General features: G+C 42.0%; 1 protein-coding gene across 4 annotated transcripts; it reads right to left on the bottom strand.

Annotated features, from left to right (window-relative positions):
- Positions 1-4,983: 4,983 nt before the first annotated feature.
- LOC108157853 (casein kinase I) lies at positions 4,984-6,787 on the bottom strand. Of its 4 annotated transcripts, none has more exons than XM_033390096.1 (2): positions 6,434-6,787; positions 4,984-6,368 (listed from the first exon to the last, which is right to left on the bottom strand). In XM_033390096.1, exons 1-2 carry the CDS (start codon positions 6,663-6,665, stop codon positions 5,065-5,067), a joined length of 1,536 nt encoding a protein of 511 aa, XP_033245987.1. In that variant the 5' UTR covers positions 6,666-6,787; the 3' UTR covers positions 4,984-5,064. The 4 variants fall into 4 exon arrangements, with proteins under 4 accessions (XP_033245987.1, XP_033245988.1, XP_033245990.1 ...); XM_033390097.1 differs by having other exon boundaries at positions 4,984-6,335; XM_033390099.1 differs by having other exon boundaries at positions 4,984-6,233.
- Between the last annotated feature and the right edge of the window lie 13,635 nt (positions 6,788-20,422).

Here is a 20,422-nt window from a genome sequence, read left to right as displayed (position 1 = left end):
AATTGTTCTCGTAATTGTGGTCTTGATTAAGTGGGAAAGTAAATTGTGCGGGTTATATTTAAATTGTAGTCGAAGTAGTCGATGGATAAAAGGGCTTACACAGAATGTCTAAGTATGAGATATACAGTAAAGGACAACAACCCCCCGATCATACCCCGAACAGACCTGTAAGAGACCTCCAAAACGAAGTGCCGTTCCCCTACTTCAATTAATGAAAATATCCAAATATCTGTGCTTAACATTCAAAAGATGTATGGCCCATTGTATCATCATCATCTGCAATCAACATTATTTCTGATTCACTCGCACACACAAATCTTGATTTTCTTTGTGCAAGAGAAAGCTGCTTTCTCTTCCCCAAAGCAGTAACCAGTGTAATGCATTTGTCGGAGGGCAGCCTCTGGGAGTCCCTTGTACTGGTACTTAATCAAATGAATGGACCAACCGACCGACCAACCGACCGACTGACCCACCAGAGACATGGCCTCAACTGGATCCACCGTGATGCGATTTCAGCTGCATTAACAGCAGACTGTAGACCGCGGATGCAGTTGAGATGGAATTGAGATGTGTGTGACACAAGAAGGGCAGCCTCGACACAAAGCCAAAAGGGCAATTGCAATCATTTATGCGCATTTAAGGACATTAAGCCCAGTGCAGACGCATTAATCATACGCCACATGTGCCGCGGCCCTAAAGGCAGAGTCAGCTTATCGACATCGCGGGGGCTACTATCTCTCTCCTTCAGTGCCGCTCTGCGCCCTGCGAGTCCTGGCCATTGTAATCATTTGCCATGTTGACTGATTTGCAACAGCAACAGCTGCTGCTGCTGCTGACCATTCGTTACAACAAACAGCAACAACCAAGAACCATGACCACAAAGTCGCTCAAAGTTATGCAATGGAATTCGCCAACTGAACGATGCCATGCTGCTGTGTCTGTGAGTGCTGAGAATGCTGGTGTGTGAGTGTTAAGTGCACTGGTGTGTGTGTGTGTGTGTTGCTTAGTGATTTGTGTATTTGTGTGCCCGCCTGTGAGTGAAGGCAAATTTATGACTTAATTTATATGGTAGAGCCCAACCCGGGTCCCAGCACGGGTTTATCTCCCAGTCCCCGCCATTATGTACCCATAAACAAGTGCCCTCCCCTACAGGGTCTCCTTTCTGAATAATTCACTGTGCATTTTTTAACACATTTTCAATTATTTAATGTATGACAGAGAAGACAAACTTCTGGCAGGGAGGGCAATTGCTTACTTTGTAAAAATATTCGTATGATTATGTGATACTCATATGAAGAAAAGAGGCTGATTTTTCTTTAAAATAACAAAGAGTTTTTACAATATTCCATTTTAATTTATTGGACATAAAACATTTTTTTTGTTATTAGATATGTGAACATCTGAGAGCACCTTTGTAACCGTTTGGACCCCCATTCCAGCTATTCATTTATTCAACTTTAATCCCTTAAAATTAATTATTTTCCGCTAACAAATAGAAAGAAGAACAGCCAATTATATTTAGTCTGTAGCTATTAAGGCACCCATTTTTCGGCAACAACACAAGAGTCATTTCCCTTATTGCGGGTTCTGTCCTTTCCATAATTAACAGCCGATTGAAGTGTATAATTAATTGCCAGCAATAAAAGGACAGCGATAAAACATTTTTGGCTTGCATAATTTCGGAATAATCTTATATGCTGGCCACACAATATACATTTTCATCTCATGTATTTGGGTTTTAATTGGGTTACGGTCCAATCTGTATTTGGCCACGAGGCATAAACATTTTCCATGCTCCCATGCTCCAGTGCCATGTTTTAGTTGTTGATTAAATTAAAATTGATGGCCAACGTTCTATTTGGACAATTTAATGGGCAGACAACACCTTAAATTATGTGTGAATTTATTTAATGAAACATCAATGGGGTTGCCGTGGCAATACAATTCTACAACCAAACTCCACAGAATCCTGTTTATTTAAATTGCAAAAGTTGTTTCTTCGAGTGAATATCCGATTTCCAGTTAAACACTTAAGCACAATAACACGTTCAAATTTCATAGAAAAACTATTTTCAAGTTAAAATTACATTCAATTGCTAGAAAAATTAAGTGGCGGCGCTAACCGACGGCAGATCCGCAGAACAGGCCAGACTTGCTCACGGTTCTGGTTCCCGATTGGTTTTTCCCTTCATGAACACTATCGGAGTTCACTTCCTTCGCTTCCCGATCAGAGTTTTCCTCTGTATCTGCTTCAGGTTCTTCTTCTGAATCGCAGTGTTCTGGATCCGCATCCGGACCCAGAGCTGGCTGTATCCATCTGGTCTCCTGTTCCCCGCGATCATACACCTCTGTCGGATCGATTGGAGAAATTTCAAAGACTTATCCTACAAATGATTGAGCTTTGAACCGGGAGACTTGCCTTGAGTGGCTCAGGTGTTGGCCAGTTCGTCGTCGGTGATGGCTGCGGCGTGGTAGCTGGCGCACGGCTCTGCTGTTCTTATGGTCGAGAGGTCTCTTGTATGATGCATTATAAATATCGCTCTGTACTCCACTTGTCGAGCTACCACTAGAACTGCTACAACTTCCTTTGGGAGACGGTGTTTTACGATCTCTCGAACATTCATTCAACTTTGTTTTAAAATTATCAAAGAGAATGTAGGGTAGTGGGTGGCAAGGACTCGTCTCACGACTCAATGCGCGTGCTTATGGAACCCAAACCAAACTTCACGCAGCACAGCTGCATGGACATCAGCGTCAAGGAGGGGGACATAGGCATGGAAGAGGTATACCACAAGATTGTTGCCTGGTTTAAGCACCCCGAGACCGATGTGGCTTTCAAGGTATTCAACGAATTTGACCAGGATGCCGACGGCTACATTGCCCACGCCGACCTGAAACTGGGTCTAGAAAACCTCTCAGTGCCTTCTTAAATTGGATGGCACCGAAAGCTGTGAAATAATCATAGTAGGAATTGATAGCTACAGCTCTATCCAGAACCGGAGGCTTGGCAACGCGATTGTTCCCTTATTATGTCTTACACTTGCCTGAGAGCCCCGATATAGTGATGGGACTCCCAGAATGGATTCATAGGCTCCTGCTCAAGGGGTCCGACCTTTCCACTCCACTTTCTGTAATGTTAGGCATCAATCTAAAACTAAATCTAAAAACTCTTGTAGTGTCTTCTCTTGAACCAAATTTAATCCGGAAAAGAAGACTAAACTTAAACAGAAAATCTTCTGAGACTGCTTAAAATTCGACCCTCGATTAATATGTAATAATCCCATTGGAGCCATTAACAGAGACATTCTTTGGCCATAGCATCGCCACTCGTCGTCGACCCTCAAATTGCACAATTTTCGGTAACTGCCCAATTTGAATGTCACCGAAGTTCATCGAGGAGCCATCAGTGGGGACCCCATTCCCATTCCCGAGGACCGAGGGCTATCCATAATGTGTCCGCTCATTCGGTCAGTGGCAACTTATAAATAAAAAACAGATTTGTAGCAATTTTGCGCCAGTGGCGAAAAAAAAAACCAAAACTTAATTTGAAATGCGGGAAACCAAAAAGAGAACAGAGGAAAAAAGCACATCGATTTTTTCGTCGAAGCTTTAGATACTCTTAAAAATACATCGTAGATGTGTAGGTTTTATGACAGTCAGTTTATGAAGACAAATGACGATGATTCTCCAGTAATTTAAAGTGCGCCCTTGGTCATCGGTATCGGACAATCAGACAGAAACGGCTTTAGCTACTCAGCTTGATAAAAAATATATATATTTTGTAGTAAAAAGAACAAGTCCTTCTCTGCAATGGTACCCTCATCTTCAAAGAGTATGAATACAAGCAAAAGCCTGCAAATATTTTAACGCTTCAGCGCATCGTGTGCGTGTATGGACGCCTATGTATATAAGAGAGCCTATGAGAGTGTGTGAGAGATGGAGTATGTTTGTGTGTGTGTGTGCGCGCTTGAGGATGGGCGTACCATTAGGCATGCATTCAAGTTCTTGGGGAAAGTTGCCCAGAGAATAGCCCCAAACGGAACCATGTGTGTGTGTGTATGTGTTTGCGCGTGTGTGACTCCCAAGTCGCTGCTTAGTCAGAGGGACATGGGCTGTCGAATGGGCGTGTCAGCGTCTAGGTCTGCCCAACTAAGGGAAACCGAGTTATTTATAGATTTATGCACACCATACTCCCGCAGCTACGGCTCCTCCCCCCACATCAGCATCATCATCATCATCATCATCATCATCATCATCATCATCGCAAAGCCAGAACCGAAGCAGTGCCTTTGGGCAAGAATCGCCTTTGGGCCAACAAATAGTTAACTCTACGGCTGTGTGGGTGTACAGACATGTGTGTGTGTGTGTGTGTCCACATTATTGCAGCGCGACTAAGCAAACTACTTTGCCTGTGACTCTGGGGCTGGGGCTGACCTTATTTCCTTTCAAGCAACTCAGGGGGAATCTCTCTTATCCTCGACTCATGTGAGGCGCTCGTAACGTGTCCTGGCTTGCCTTATAATTAACCCTTTTATTAACATCCTTTCTTGCTCATGTGAGCTGCCTGTCCGAGTATTTGTGTGTGGGTGTAAGCATAGTTTACCAGGAAACTTTCTTATAGTCGTGTCTGAAGACGGCGTATGTTCTCGAATCTCATTTTGTTAGAGTAGGAAAATTCCTTCATAGCTGAATAGGATGTGATCAGCATTACTATCCAATGTACTAGCAATCCCCTTTCAGATAATGGCCGCAACGAACCCAACACCCTAAGACGAAACTGTTCTCGTTTTCAATACAAAAATCATATCCATTTAGAATCCAGAGTATCCACATACTCTCCACACACATTCCCAGTCAAAGCTTTCCCCATTGTTTGACGCCCCGGAGAAGTTACTCCTTTGTGTGTCCTGGCATCGATTGCCAATTATGCGAACCATTGATTTGATGAACAAAAGAAACCCCTAGAATGGGTGGATGGTTGGGTTTTGCGAAATATATGTACGAGTATATATACTTTCTTTTAGTAGTTAATTCTGAATAAAAACAGCGGAAAATGAGATCATATTATAAAGGGCACGTCGGATGGTGTACCCTATAGCGGTGCCTCTGGTGATCCAAGCGACGCTGGTACTTGTGGTAACTGCAAGAGCAACAGTTGACGTTCCCCCGTTGAACAACGCAGTCACGTTGATAGATGGCCAGGTGCTTTAGGTCCACCCAGTCGAAGAGAAAGTCGTTGAGCAACCTCTTGCGGAATAGAATATTCTGAAACATCCTGAGCAGATACACGTAGTCGGGCATCTCGACGAAGTGCAGGCCACGACAGTAGCGGAGGTACAACATGAACTCGCCGGGCATATCGTTGCACAGGCTTTCCATCGTGATGGAGGCCTTCATCTCGCCAATCTGCTCGAACTTCTGTGCCTTGTTGACGGCCCGAATGCCCTGCCAGGGGAGCCTACCCCGCCGAAAATAGATGAGCATGTAGCCCAAGGACTCCAAGTCGTCGCGGCGCCCTTGCTCGGCGAAATGCGACCGGGCGGAGGAGTAACGTGGTGTGCCCACCAGCTCCCGCTTCTGGCAGTACTCGATGTGCTTCCCGCTGTGGGGATCGTAAAACTTCTTGGCCAGGCCAAAGTCAATAAGGTAGACCTGGCAGCGCTGCCCGTCCAAGCCCATCAGGAAGTTATCTGGCTTGATGTCGCGATGGATGTAACCATTCTGGTGGACACACTCCAGGCGGGCCAGCATCTGTAAGGCCAGCATTACGGTGGTCTTCAAGCTGAAGGTGCGCGTACAAAAGTTCAACAGATCCTCCAAGGAGGGTCCCAACAGATCCAGCACCAGAACATTAACATCTCTCTCAGGTCCATAATATCGTATTTTGGGGATTCCTTCAGCCCCAGCGAGAAGTTTGTATACCTTCGCCTCGCGCTCCAGCATCGAGTGTGCGGCAGTGATGCATTCCACTTTCACAGCCACCTCCTCGCCCTTCTTGATATCTACAGCTTGGTAGAGCTCTCCAAAAGAGCCATTCCCGATAAACTCGATTAGGCGATACTTTCTGGCCACTATAAATTCCGACGGGTCCGTTAAGTCCACTTTGGGAGTCCCTTCTGGACGTCGATTCTTGCGGTTCTTATGTTTCTTCTCCTTCTTTATGAACTCGTTGGTATGCTTCTTCCAGGCCAAAACGATTGAATTTGGTGAGAATTTGCGTTTACCACTCTTACCAGTATAAAAAAATCCATCTGCATTGTGGCACTCTTGGGTGTGGTTTTCCCCGGCAACGAGGGTTTTTGATTCGTCCAAGGAGTTTACTAAGGTATTGGCCTCTGAATTAAGAGAGGGCGACAGAACCTCATCAGCTGTTATAGTTATATATGTTGCATCATCAGCTTCTGAATATGTCATGGAGAGAGGGCGCTCTTACCAGTATAAAAAAATCCATCTGCATTGTGGCACTCTTGGGTGTGGTTTTCCCCGGCAACGAGGGTTTTTGATTCGTCCAAGGAGTTTACTAAATTGGCCTCTGAATTAAGAGAGGGCGACAGAAACTCATCAGCTGTTATAGTTATATATGTTTCATCATCAGCTTCTGAATATGTCATGGAGAGAGGGCTACTCTCATCGCTCCTTCTGGACACTCTCAAAATTTCCGCCATGGCTCTATAGTGTTTCCTGTTCGTTTACTCTACTTCACAGGAGAGAAATGTATTTTAAAATATATTCTAATATTTTTCAATACCCATGTGTTGAGTACTGTGTGAAACTACAAACTAACGTACTGAATATGAATTGTATGTCTCTAGGAGAATGCTTTGATTCGGTGTTTCTGAAACGTTCCTATTTTTATAAAAGCAGTAAGGTGATTCAGATCAATAAAGCTTGCATCACACCAAATTAAATGAACAGGATAAACCCGAGCTGTGAAGGATCCCCGACAAAGCCATGCCACAACCTGTCAAGCCTTCAGCTGCAGTTGCAATAAATTTGATGCCAAAGCGAAGATTTTCGGCTCTTAAATTGGTTTTGCCAGCCAAGTTTTTACCCCCAATACTCGTACTCCTTGGTTTTTTTTTGGCAGCTTCCCAACATGCTCTTATGATACACTTTGACTCTTAATTTCCAATTAGTTGCAGCTGAGATGGCAAACTTTTTGGCCACATATGAAGGCCTCACTCATGCGCGCTGGTGTGCAACGGCACATCCTGCCACTTCAAAATTGATTCATTTAGTAAATTTCTTATGCAACCTGCCTGGGATCCTCATTGGCATCATTGACCTGTCAGGTGAGGCTGCCACTCAATTGGTCTGCTTAGACCTGCAGCTCCTTTTCTGATGCAATTTTCCATTTGCCATGTGCACTTTCAATTAAATTTATTTCAGTCTGCCATGGTGCACGTCCGCCTGTTGTTGGAGGAAATATTTCATCTGCACTCTACATAATTTTCTCATAAATAGAGAAAGAGATATCTGCCTCCTGTTGTGGCACTTTTTGTGCCCATTTCCATTATCAGTACTACTGTTTCGCGAATGCTTTCAAGTTTATTAGATTTATGGCCACAACTGTTTATGAACATTTGTAATTACAGGACACCAGCCATGCGCATATTTCTACAGGGATTTTTCCACACAAATTCCATAAATTGTTTCATGTAAACTATAGCAATTGAATAACGTACATTCTAGTTGAGGGAGAACTATGGAAATATGTAGCTTTAAAGTATTTAAAAGGACATAAACTGCAAATAAATGTTTTTATATGGACAATGGTAGACAAACTAAAATAGAACTTAAAAAAAATAGAGGAAGCAATTATATAACACTGTATTTTAATTGGGCAGAAGTTGCAATAATCCTACAAGTTGTATATAAATGTTATCCCATAAGATACAATTTCTTTATTGGAAGAATCTTTTTAAGTCCCTACCCACATTCATTATGTAAATACGAGTATATATGTAGCTGTTCCCTTCTTTCCTTTAAAACCCCAATTAAATTCACTAAAATATTTACCTAATTTTCCATCCTTTCCTTAAATCCCAACCAATTCATTTCGCAACTATGTTGTGGCAACCCTCACCCTATCCACCCGAAATAAACCCCAAATAGCAACCCCATCAGCCATGGTTTAGGTTAGGGGGTTAGGAAGAGAACCCTCACAATTAATACTCATCTACATATTTTGCTGCTTATAAACTGCAATAAAATAAAATGAATGGTCGCCTTGACAATTTTAATGTTGAGTTTACTTGGGCGATTTGCATGGCAAATCGTGGTGCGGTGATGCGGGAGTGCGGCGGCATGGTGGGCGACATGGCTGACAACCGGAAGCGGAAGTGGATCCAGCCCGTGCCCTGAGCTCTTATTTATGCGATGCGAGTGTGAGCACAACAGAAGAAGCAGTAGGAGGAGCCGAACAAAAGCCGGCTTAACACAGGCTCTCTCGGCCCCTCCCTCCATCAGTGTGTGGGTGCGTGTATCTAGTAGTTATAGCTTCACACAGATACAACACACGCATGCAATAATGCTTCGTTTATGGTTGCTTGGGCATAGAGCCTCCTCTCACCAGCCGAGCGGCTAGCGGGTGACAGGAAGAGGCAGAATTAATTTAAAGCTTATGGCGCATTAATTTTAATTAAAATGCTGCCACAGCAACTAACAGCAATAAAAGCAGCGTCATCACTATCCCCTCTCTATCTTTCTCCCTGACAAAACCCTCTGCTGGTTTCTGCCACTTTCTCCAGCACTCTGCTACTTTTGTATGATGGAAAAGTTTGGCCAGCAGCTCAGAATGATTAGCCATGTTAAGTGGAGGCAGTCTCCGATTCCCTTCCCCGTTGCTAACTGATTGGTGACAATCCACTTTCCGATTCTATTGGTGTCTCGTTTATCACTCGCTCTTTTTTTTGCTTGCTTTTTTCTATATCGCTTTTGTTTGCCACACTTTGGTGGCCTCATCAACATCTCGTTTTTCACGTGTCCCTTGTCCCTTTTTTGGCAATTGAAAACTTGCTTCCTGACAAAAGTTATCCCCACCTTGGGTTCCGTTCCTCTCGCAACTGCTTCGTTTCTTGATGCCTTGTCAAAGGTCATGACCAAATTGTCTGCACATGCTACGCATATTTCATAGTTTTCTCTTTCCTTTGTGCGGTTGTTGTTGGCGCCACAAAAGTTTTTGGACAGCTAAATTATTTACATACACGCTTTCAGGACAATTTCCAAACCACATCCGATGTCCCAGTGTCCCCACCCCACTGAAGTCCCAGTTTCCAGCGGTGTCCTAGTCCCAGCTGAAGTGTGCTGCTTACATGGCGTATGAGTGATGTGATGTCTTGAGTGTCATCTGGCTGAGGTTACTACTGTCTTGCCTTTTGTCTAGCTCACCATCCATCTCCTACTCTTAACCTCCTTTTTGTAGTCTTCTCTCTCTCTCTCCCCCTCGTATAACCTCTTTTTGAGGGCTTGTCTTTCTTAACCTCCTTTTTTGGAGGTGTTGTAGCATTTGTTTTCAATTCACATGCCACCAAAAGTTGCTCATCTTTGTTGGACAAAAGTTTCACCATCTTTGATTTCAATTTGAGCTAAGAGCTTGCTTTAAGATATGAGAAAAAGGTTGAAAGGCTTAAGCATGAAGCTTAAGAGAGAATGTTAGGTCCAAAGAAGACTGCAGAAGACTATCTTTTATATTGTACAACAGCCCAATATATAGCATTGTGCACTAGCAAATAGTCCTTGAATTTTAATATTTCGATTGCTCTCGATTTGATTTTTCAGCTTTCTCTGATTTTGTCTCTATTTTTTGTTAATTTAAAAACCACAAAAATATACAAAAATCATACAATCATTCGCCGCAGGGAACCAGAGTGCTATTGTTGCTAGTTTTTTTGTATTTTTCTGGACCAACTGTGCGCACTTATCCTCACACTCATATCTCGTGCAGATACTCACTTACAAAAGTCGGGTCTGACTTAGTCATATGCAAATTTCAGCCTCTTGGTCTGAAGCCTTCTTCTGTTTGTTTTGTGGTTTCTGGTTTGGCTCTGATTTGAGGGGATTCCAACCAAACCCGAGAAACTCTCTTCTTCTCTCCAAAAAACTTGACTTTTGGGGTTTTACTGTTTCTCTCGCCTTGAGATGCAAATTAGTTCAATATGACTTGATGCTGGTATACAAAATTGCCTTAATGGAAATTATAATCATGCTGACAATGCGTCATGGCCACGCCCACTCTACAATCCCCTCCCCTGGTCCAGACCCTTTTGTAGGGGCTGGTTGGCCTGATTATCAGAAGCGGCGACAATTTCGCCGACTTTTTGCGAACAAATTTAGGAGGGCCAAGAAAGAAAGGCAGCAACAAAAAAATTCTTGCATAAAAACTCATTAAAAGTGACAGAGAAGATGAACAGGAATTGTTAAGGAATTTACGGGTACCTTGTCGGGGCCCCCTAAATATATACATAACATCAAAAATTAATGAAAAGAAAGGCGAGAAAAGAAATTGGAGCCATTGACAATGGAGGAACAATGAGATGCCAAAAGTTGAAGTTCGTTCCTAACGATATACATAGATGCCAGTAGATAGATTAATGAATGACATGCTCTCCATACTATGCTAAATATATCTTTAAGCTGATTTTCTCTCCCTTTTCCCCTTTTTATGGTATTCTTTGGCAATTGCTTAAATACATATTCAATTTGTTGGCGGCCCTCGGGGCACGTACATCCAACATCAACATAATTTCGACGCGTTTCGGCAATTTGAACACGTTCAACAACCGCATCCAAGGATCCCAGCATCCCAGGCCCCGCCCCGGCGATTGTTTGCTATTTTTATTATACCCGATACTCAAAATGAGTATTGGGGTATATTCGATTTGTGGTAAAAGTGGATGTGTGTAACGTCCAGAAGGAATCGTTTCCGACCCCATAAAGTATATATATTCTGGATCAGCATCAATAGCCGAGTCGATTGAGACCTGTCTGTCTGTCCGTCTGTCCGTCTGTCCGTCCGTCTGTCCGTCCGTCTGTCCGTCCCCTTCAGCGCCTAGTCCTCAAAGACTATAAGATCTAGAGCAACGATGTTTTGGATCCAGACTTCTGTGATATGTCACTGCTACAAGTATATTTCAAAACTTCGCCCCGCCCACTTCCGCCCCCACAAAAGACGAAAATCTGTGGCATCTACATTTTTAAAGATACGATAAAACCAAAAACGCAGAATCGTAGAGGATGACTATATGTTCTAGAGTGTAAAATCTCAACCAGATCGTATAATTATTATAGCCAGAATCAAGAAAACAATTTTATTCGTTCTCGCTCTGTCTCTCTCTAACACACAGGTTTCATGGTCGGTTTTGCCAATTGCAAAATATGAGTTCAAGGATCTCAGAACCTATAAGAGCCAGAGCAACCAAATTTGGGATCCACACTCCTGTGATATCGGACCTTGACCGTTTCGTGTCCAAATTTCGCCACACCCCCTTCCGCCCCCCCAAAGGACGAAAATCTGGGGCATCCAAAAATCTCAGAGACTATTGAGGCTAGATTAACCAAATTTGGTTTCCGCACTTCTGTTAGATCTCACTATAAAACGTATATCTCAGAATTTCGCCCCCCCCCCCCCCCCCCCCCTTCCGCACACATAAAGGACGAAAATCTGTGGCATCCACAATATTGCAGATTCGAGAAAACTAAAAACGCAGAATCATAGATAACGACCACATCTATCAGATTGCTGAATCTGGATCAGATCGGATCATTTTTGTAGCCAAAAGCAAGAAATCAATTTTCAGTGGCTACGCAGCGCCCGACGTCACGCTCAGACTGATTTTCTGTCTCTCGCACGCACTCTTTGTCGTGTCGTTTAAGATTAGCGGCGTCTGCCGGAGGAGAGCCATACTGACTTAGTATCGGGTATAACTGTAGAGTTGCGGTGTCCGCAGCAACTCACAACGTTCCACCTCGTTTGAGTTTTATTTTAGGCAAAAACAATAAAAATCAAAAATAATAATTATTCAATAAAAATCAAAAATAACAATTATTCAATAAAAATCAAAAATAACAATTATAATAACAATTATTCAAAAAAAATCAAGAATAACAATTATAATAACAATTATTCAATAAAAATCAAGAATAACAATTGAATAACAATTATTCAATAAAAATCAAGAATAACAATTATAATAAGAATTATTCAATAAAAATCAAAAATAAAAATTATAATAACAATTATTCAATAAAAATCAAGAATAACAATTATTCAATAAAAATCAAAAATAACAATTATAATAACAATTATTCAAAAAAAATCAAGAATAACAATTATAATAACAATTATTCAATAAAAATCAAGAATAACAATTGAATAACAATTATTCAATAAAAATCAAGAATAACAATTATAATAAGAATTATTCAATAAAAATCAAGAATAACAATTGAATAACAATTATTCAATAAAAATCAAGAATAACAATTATAATAAGAATTATTCAATAAAAATCAAAAATAAAAATTATAATAACAATTATTCAATAAAAATCAAGAATAACAATTATTCAATAAAAATCAAAAATAAAAGTTTTTTAATAAAAATCAAAAATAACAATTATAATAACAATTATTCAATAAAAATAAAAAATAACAATTATTCAATAAAAATCAAGAATAATTATTATAATAATAATTATACAATAAAAATCAAAAATAATAATTATTCAATAAAAATTATGATGCTTAAAATGAGTATAGGCGTACATACATATATTAGATTTGTGGTGAAAATGGATGTGTATAACGTCCAGGGGGATTGTTTCCGACCCCATAAAGTATATATATTCTTGATCAGCATCAATAGCCGAGTCGATTGAGCCCCGTCTGTATGTCCGTCCCTATAAGCGCCTAGGGCTCAAAGATTATAAGAGCTAGAGCAACGACATTTTGTATCCAGACTTCTGTAATATGTCACTATTACACGTACATTTCAAAATTTCGCCCCACCGGAGGCGGAAGGGACCTCCACAAAGGACGAAAATCTGTGGCATCCACAATATTGAAGATTCGAGAAAACTAAATACGCGCAATCATAGAGAATGACCATATCTATCAGATTGCTGAATCTGGTTCTGATCAGATCATTTTTATAGCCAAAAGGAACAAATCAATTTGCAGTGGCTACGACGACATGTTCATACTGATTTTCTGTCTCTCTCGCACGAACTCTTTGTCGTGTCGCTTAATATTAGCGGCGTCTGCCGGAGGAAAGCCATACTGACTAAGTATCGGGTATAAATGTGGAGTTGCGGTCGCAGCAGCAACTCTCAACGTTCCCCCTCGTTTTTTAAATTCTATAGGCGTAACTAGAATTTAATTTCTCAAGCGCCTTTTGGTTGGGGGTTGTGTGACAGCTCCTGGCTTCTTGGCTTTCCATTGGAACACGTACGTACACTTGTTTTTTTCTTTTTCGTGGGGGCGTGGGCGTTGGCGTGGGCGTGGGCTCTACGTTAAGCACATCTTCAGATCCTGGCCAAAGACAACAAAAGACGGTTTGGCATACTGCTGCGGCTGCCAAAAAGTAAACTTTCAGAAAAGTGCAAGCCAAGGGGAAGTTTTGTACGTTATATCTATATTAATGGAACGGTACTCGGCCCTAAATTAGTCACAAGTGAAATTGATATTTAAATAATTCACAGGGCACCATTTAAGATTGATGAATGATCAAATACAAGTCATTAAATATATGCTGAGCTCCTAGAGAAATAAATTAAAAGGTTTAATTTATAATTGGTTTACTTTAAGAAAATTATTTTTAGCAGCTGCTTTTATGGGCTTAAATATTAATTGATTTAAAAGCAGTCGAATTTTGTTTTATCTCAATTTTAAGTATATTTTTGGTTACCTATTCCATGTTTCCATGAATTTTGTTTGCTGTGTTATTTCCATCTTCCTACCCAACAAAAACTTCCTCTTTTCTTCATACTCTTCTTTATTGATTTAAAATGAAGCTCAATTTAAATTCGTATCTTCCACCTATTTAATGGATGATATTCCTTGCTAAAATCCGCTCTTAGGATAGTATCCCCTTTACGCAATCCCCTCTTATGGGTATAGGGCGCAAAAAATTCATGTCTCGTCTTTGGATTGCTTTAATTTTAATGTTTGACACTGTCGTACATCTGAATGTTGTATTCTTGTATCTTGTATATGCTGCTTTGCTCTGTCTCTGCGTCTTGTCTCTGGCTGTGGTTGTCTGCCTCTTGACGCTGACTTTCATGTCCACCGCGTCTAAACATGCCCCTCACCATTAACCAGTGCCAGCCCTACATCCTCTTCCGCTTCCTCTTGCATTGCTAAAACGTTTAAAATTTTTGTTGTATATTTTTTCTGTATGTTGTTTTTTATCTCAGCTGCTGTGAAAATCCGTTGAAATATCTACTTAGGCACAAGCATGTGGTGGAGAGACGCCTTTGAGGGAGAACATGTACGAGTATCTGTGTTTGTGTGGGACTGGGGATGTTTGTGTTTGTGTGTGTGTGTGTGTGCGTGGGTGTTGGGCTTGTGGGGTTTGTTTGCATTGGTATGTGTGACTTGGCATCAACTCGTGCGCAAAACAGTTTAAGAAAATTTCATCTGTCTTGCATTTTAATGATTTAATTTTGCATAAGCTTGTTTCAGCCCAGGACCCACTTCCATCCTTCCGCCCTTCCGTCCCTCCTTATCGGGGTATGCCAAAAAGGATGTGTGTGCAGGCAATCGGCTTTCCTTCTGGTTTGGCTTAAGACAGAGTGACATGTCATTTGATGACATTAGCCCAAAGCCCGCTCGAGAGCCAAACCGATATGGGTCGTGGCGTAGCGTGGCTAATCTGAAGGCATTCGAAAGGAGGACTCACACCTTAGCCCTAGTTGGCGGAAAGTTTGTCCTTTCCGGTGGCGGACAATTCTCAAATGTTTGCCGTAGTTTGTCAGTGTTCTTCAGCTTTGACTTCATTATGCCGCTCTCTGCTACAATTTCTCAAAGGATATGCGTAATTTCCGAGCCAAATGACAGCTGCCAGAGTCCGTGCTAATGATGTCCTTCATGTCAACTGTAAGTTTCCCTTCCCCACTTTTGTAGCCCCAGCCACGCCCACACGCACACGCACACACATTCATAGATGCATACACAGACAGAACACGCCCTCGATTCGCACCTTTAGTTGACTTTGGCACGCAACTGAAATGAATCCGGCTCATCAACGTGGCTGATTTCTGCCTCCTGACTCCCAGACCCCGACTTGTGCGTGTTCATGCCGAGAATTGGGGTTTTTATTTGGATTTCACATCCACATCCCCATCCCCATCCCCATCTGCTGCCGTCTCGCAAAATTCCGTGTCTGTGGGTCCCAGCAGTGGTCCATCTGTAGTTTGCTTTGGCTTCAACAAATTTTATGATCAGCAAGCAAGTGCTGTTGTGCCTTCCTTATGGCTATGCCAACACGTACTATAATCTTTATCACTCGTACTATTATGGGGGAGTGGTTGGGGCTGACATACATACATATATGACAGGGGCGTGACTCGTGAATCGAATTCGCAGAGATATGTAATTTCAATAAACAAATTACCAAAACAATTAGTGACAAATGGTATACATTACATTATAATTGTTAATAGTTGTTGAGGGTTTAATGGATGGTTTATTATGGCAATAATTATATGCATTATTAGTTTAATTTTATGGGAAATTAATGAGTGTGATTACTAGAAATAACTCAACTAATTAAACACGTGACTGACAAATGCCTGATGGGAGTATTCTTTGCTGATTCTTTAGTCCTAATCTGAAAAGTCTTTAGTTTGATAAACGCTACTAAGTCCCAAGATTGATCGAAATAGAGAAGACTAGGGCTATTTTCTTTGGACTTTACTTATTACTGTGCTTTATTATATTATATTAGAAAAGGGAGTATACTAGTCTATGTACAGGAAACAAACTAATCAGCCCTCTAACTAAGTCAAAGGAAAAACTTAATCAGCTAAGGGAAAACCGAAATACTACTTGAATATACAAATCGCATTCATCCGGTAATTTCATTACAATCCGGGGCTCAAGTTTTTGCCCCACATTCCCTATCCAGTCTCAGCCCCAACGCTGAGTAGCTCCCTGTGCAATCTCCCTTCTCCCAGGCATCAGGAACAATAGAGAATATTTAAAATAAATAAGACCCATAGCCTAGTTTTTGGGCTGCCAGGAAGCAAGCAAAGGAAGCAAAAAGGAAAGGATTCTGGCCCAAATCCATGCCACCCCCCCATAGAAAACCGCACCATGGACAATCCTAATGCCCCACTCTCTCTCCCATACTTAGCCGCCTCTTCACGGTTAACTCGTGCGGTTAAAGCTGCTTCCTTCCACTCAATTATATAAAGCTGCAGTAGCCCTCGCTATCCGTAGGAGCTGTAGGGCTGCAGGGGGAATAAATAAAAAGCGGAATCTCTTGAAATATTGGAAAAGTTTTTACGGGAAAGGGGGAAAGCGGAACGGGAACGGAAACGGGAAGGGGAAGGGGAAAAGTAAACCAAATGCGAATCCATTTGCCATTGCACTTGGAGTTGAGTCGAAGCTGAGACGGAGTCGGATTCGGACAGTGTCGATTCGAGAGTGTTAAGTTCTCTGGATCGCTCTCTTCCTCTCAGACTCAAACTCAGACTGAGTCAAGCTAAACCGAAAGCTAAACAAAACAGCCAAGAAGGGAAATGAATCCGAGTGTATACTCGAATCAAGCAGCTGGTGGCTCTGCCATGCTCTGCTCTGCTCTGCTCTGTCTGTCCGGGAAGTGGATGTCGATGTGGATGTACATGGGGTACACCTCCATTGCGGTAAGCCATGCCAAGCACTCGCGTATTTGCTGAACACTCAAAACGCGCACTTACAGCGACACGCGCGGCTAAGACACCCTCTCTCGGTGGCAAGGACAAATGTATGCAAAAAGGGAGTAAAACGTTTTGTTAGCGTTAGGGAGGGGGGCCCCCATATCTATATATATTCGCGGGGCTCTTATTATATGTGCAAGCTGAAATCAACGAAATCCAAACACATTGGCAGTGCTTAAGTGTTGTGACTGGAGCCTCAGTGCCTCGTTACAATGGTGGGGTGGTAGGGTAAGTTAGTGTTAGTGTTAGTGGGCAAAGTAGCGAGGGTATGCCATGGGGAACTATATAGTTGACCGTGGGGAGGAGTTGCCAAGGCTCTGGAACCTGTTTACTTAAGCAAACACTGGCCTATAACCATTACACTGTAAAGCACAACTAGATTTATAAATAGTTTTGTAACAGACTAGAAACTACAGACTTTAATCAATATACAAATTTGTCTACTTTCAATAGGCTGTTGGAAAATCAATCCTTCCCGAATACAAAGGACTCTATTATATTGTAAATATGTAAATATAAATGTATCTCATTCCACTTGGCAACCAGAGCACCTTGTTAACCAGTGTATTCACGCACACAAGTGCACACTAAAGCGAGTAACCAAGTCAGCAGGAGTTGCCACTATCCTTAGCTCCGTATGAGACCCTATAGCCCTCTTCATGTGTCTATGTGTCTGTGTGTCTGTGTGTAGGGAAGCCAACTTCCGGCGCTGTTGCTGCTGCTGATGATGGCGTTGCCATTGCTTCCGCTGCGCTGGTTTAGATAATGCCCCCGACTAAGCAGTGGGCACAGCACGTGCTCGTGCTTTCCGGAATGCTTGGTGGCTCTGAGATGCTCCCAGGGCTTCCTGAGGCTCCGTAGCTTTTCGCTGTCCTGCTGTCCGTGATATCCCTCATTGCGACTCCACTGGCGTTAGCGTTTATTAAGCGCATATAATCGTAAAAAAATTAGCTTGTTTGAAATACTACGCACAGAGACGAAGCGATGGGCAGAGAGAGGGCTAAGAAGAAAGAGATGATGAAGGAGAGGTGTGCTTAAAATGCAAATGACCTAAAATGTAGCGCATTTCCAGGAAGGAGTCGAAGCGAGACCCGTGTCATCGCGCGCTGGTGCTTACTTTGTCTTCGTTGTCGTTTCAGCGGATTCACTTCGTCATCTCCACAGATTCACTTAAGCATTTTGATTAAACGCTCTGCTCTGGTTTATTCCCATCATAATTTGTATTAATGTTGAGGGATTATGGCGCAAATTGCTTTGTTTAAGGTAGTTTTAAGGGATTATTTGAGTGATGGGAGAGTATATAAGAGGTAAGACATGGCATAGCACCTTTTTCTGCTATACATATCATACTACATAGAATAATATGTAATATCAAACATTTGGAGCAATGATTTGACACACGATTCGTGCCACATGGAGCCTGCTTCAGGAGAAGTTTTCTGTGTGCCAACACGAAGGTAAATGTTGCCCATTTCCATTTCCCTGCCACCCATCGTGTGTGAAAAATGTACACACAACAAAATCAATATCCGCCCAAAAGCTACAGTTCGGTGGCATCAAATGTCACACATTTCATTTCCGTCTGTCTATCTGGCAGAGCACACAGCGAACACACATTTGCATGCCACCAGGATTCCGCATTCCTGTCTCTCCTGGATAGTCGTCCTGGCTGCTCCTGTCTGCACATGTCAGCCCCTCCCCAAAATAGTTGGCCATGTGCATACACAAGAAGGATCTGGGATCTAGGACCTACCGCTTTTGCTGCTCCTTTGACAGCTTTCTGATTTGTATGCAAAAAGACCATCCAATGCTTACCTTTTTTTTTTGGGTAGGAAATTATTCTTTGAACCAGCTCAAAGACTTTATTTGAAACACACTTGAGTGCAAACATGAAGCCCGCAATTAAAATGGTTAAAACTTTTAATTGATTGTCTCTTCGCTAAGCGTTTAATGCACTTTATGCCAAAGACAAATGCCCTCTGCGGAACAACTGGGGAAAGTTGCTCTAAATACAATAAATAAAACAATAAAATTGTACTAGCACGTAGCATAAAAAAACAATAGCCAGAGCAGAAAGAGAAAAAAAGGGAGAGAGAGAAGAGGACAAGGTGGAAGTGAGGCATAAAACAAAAGCTACTATAGTAAAGAAGGATAGGAAGCCAAGGCAGACAGGCCATGAAATGGTTGTGAATGGGAGGGGGAATCGGATGCGGAATGGGTCTGGGTTTGGGTCTGGGAGTGGTTTTGTAACTCGGACCTGGACCCGACTGTCGAACTCCGACTGGGAACAGCCTGCGTGAGCCTGTCAGCATAAACATTCCTGTAACAACACCGAGTGGGGAGTGGGATGCGGAATGGAGGATGCGGATGCGGAGGAGGATGGGACTGTAACCGAGTCCGGGGGCAGATAAAAGTATTACAATATACTGAAACACAATAAAGGCCCTGCAATTGTCTGACTTTGATTCCAAGGCCAAGTCTCGCAGAGACCCTTACACTCTTTTTGGAGTGTTGCCAAAACGGAAGGAACAAAAAAAGTGGAAAGTTTTCAATTGCCAGGTTGTGTGTCTCGACAATGACGCCCCCGGGCCGGGGAATGCCCACACCTCAACCTCAAAAACTTGTTTACGTACGTTTTCCGAGTACGTATCAATCAACCGGGCCACGGGGCGTATGAGCAACGAGCTTTGGGTAAAGCAGCAAACGGGCAACCCATTCGAAATGCCCTTTATGCGCTCCCAAATGTATTGTTTCCAAATTAAATTCACTTTTCTTTCCCCGGGAATCTAATCAAAGTTCTGGCGTTAAGACTCTGTTAAAGGGTGTTTGGAAAACAAAGTTACATACTTTCAGATTTATGTGGGCTATGTAGATTTATTCGTAGGGATAGCGATTTCATTTGCTCTCAAGGTTTTCGAATTTTTGTTTTGCCGGAATGGTACTTTGAGTTACAGTTCTTTGGTCTTTTTTTGTGGATCCTAAATTTTAAAGGGCTCTTTATTTATAGACACTTCTGGTTCTTACCAGAAAACAAACAATTCTCCAATTTATTTACACCATTATTTTTTGCCTCTCTTTTGTCTTTGGAGTTCTTTTCATTTCGGAGTTTTTATGGCTCCTGGCTTCGATAGTTAATCGATTCGGCTTTGATGGTGCATCAAATTATTTTGCACAGCTATTTCTGATTGCTTCTTCAAAACTAAACATTATATCAAAATTTTATTAGTCTTCTGTCATCCAATCACCTTCTCCTTTTGATTCGTTTTAATTTTAATTTTTTGCTATCGATTCCTAACAATCAAATATTGAAATCAACTTTTCTCTGCAATAACAGTACTCCCAAGTTTTTTCTTCCTAAAGTAAAAGAAACACCTTCACTCAACCCCACCTACATATAAGGATTATCTCTCCTCCAATCTGGTGAACCAGCCTATCATTCCCCGAGTCAGAGTATTTCACACAGTTTGACTTCCTTCCTTCTGGTTTATGGCCTCCAAAAAAGT

Source organism: Drosophila miranda, chromosome 2 (assembly GCF_003369915.1).
Source record: "Drosophila miranda strain MSH22 chromosome 2, D.miranda_PacBio2.1, whole genome shotgun sequence".
Classification (NCBI taxonomy): Eukaryota; Metazoa; Arthropoda; class Insecta; order Diptera; family Drosophilidae; genus Drosophila; species Drosophila miranda.
This window is presented reverse-complemented; position numbering and strand designations above follow the sequence as displayed.

Coding starts and splice junctions, on each gene's coding strand:
- LOC108157853 (XM_033390096.1), bottom strand. CDS start 6,665: ATGGCGGAAATTTTGAGAGTGTCCAGAAGGAGCGATGAGAGTAGCCCT. Junction 6,369..6,433: donor AGATGGATTTTTTTATACTG/GTAAGAGCGCCC, acceptor TAACTATAACAG/CTGATGAGGTTCTGTCGCCC.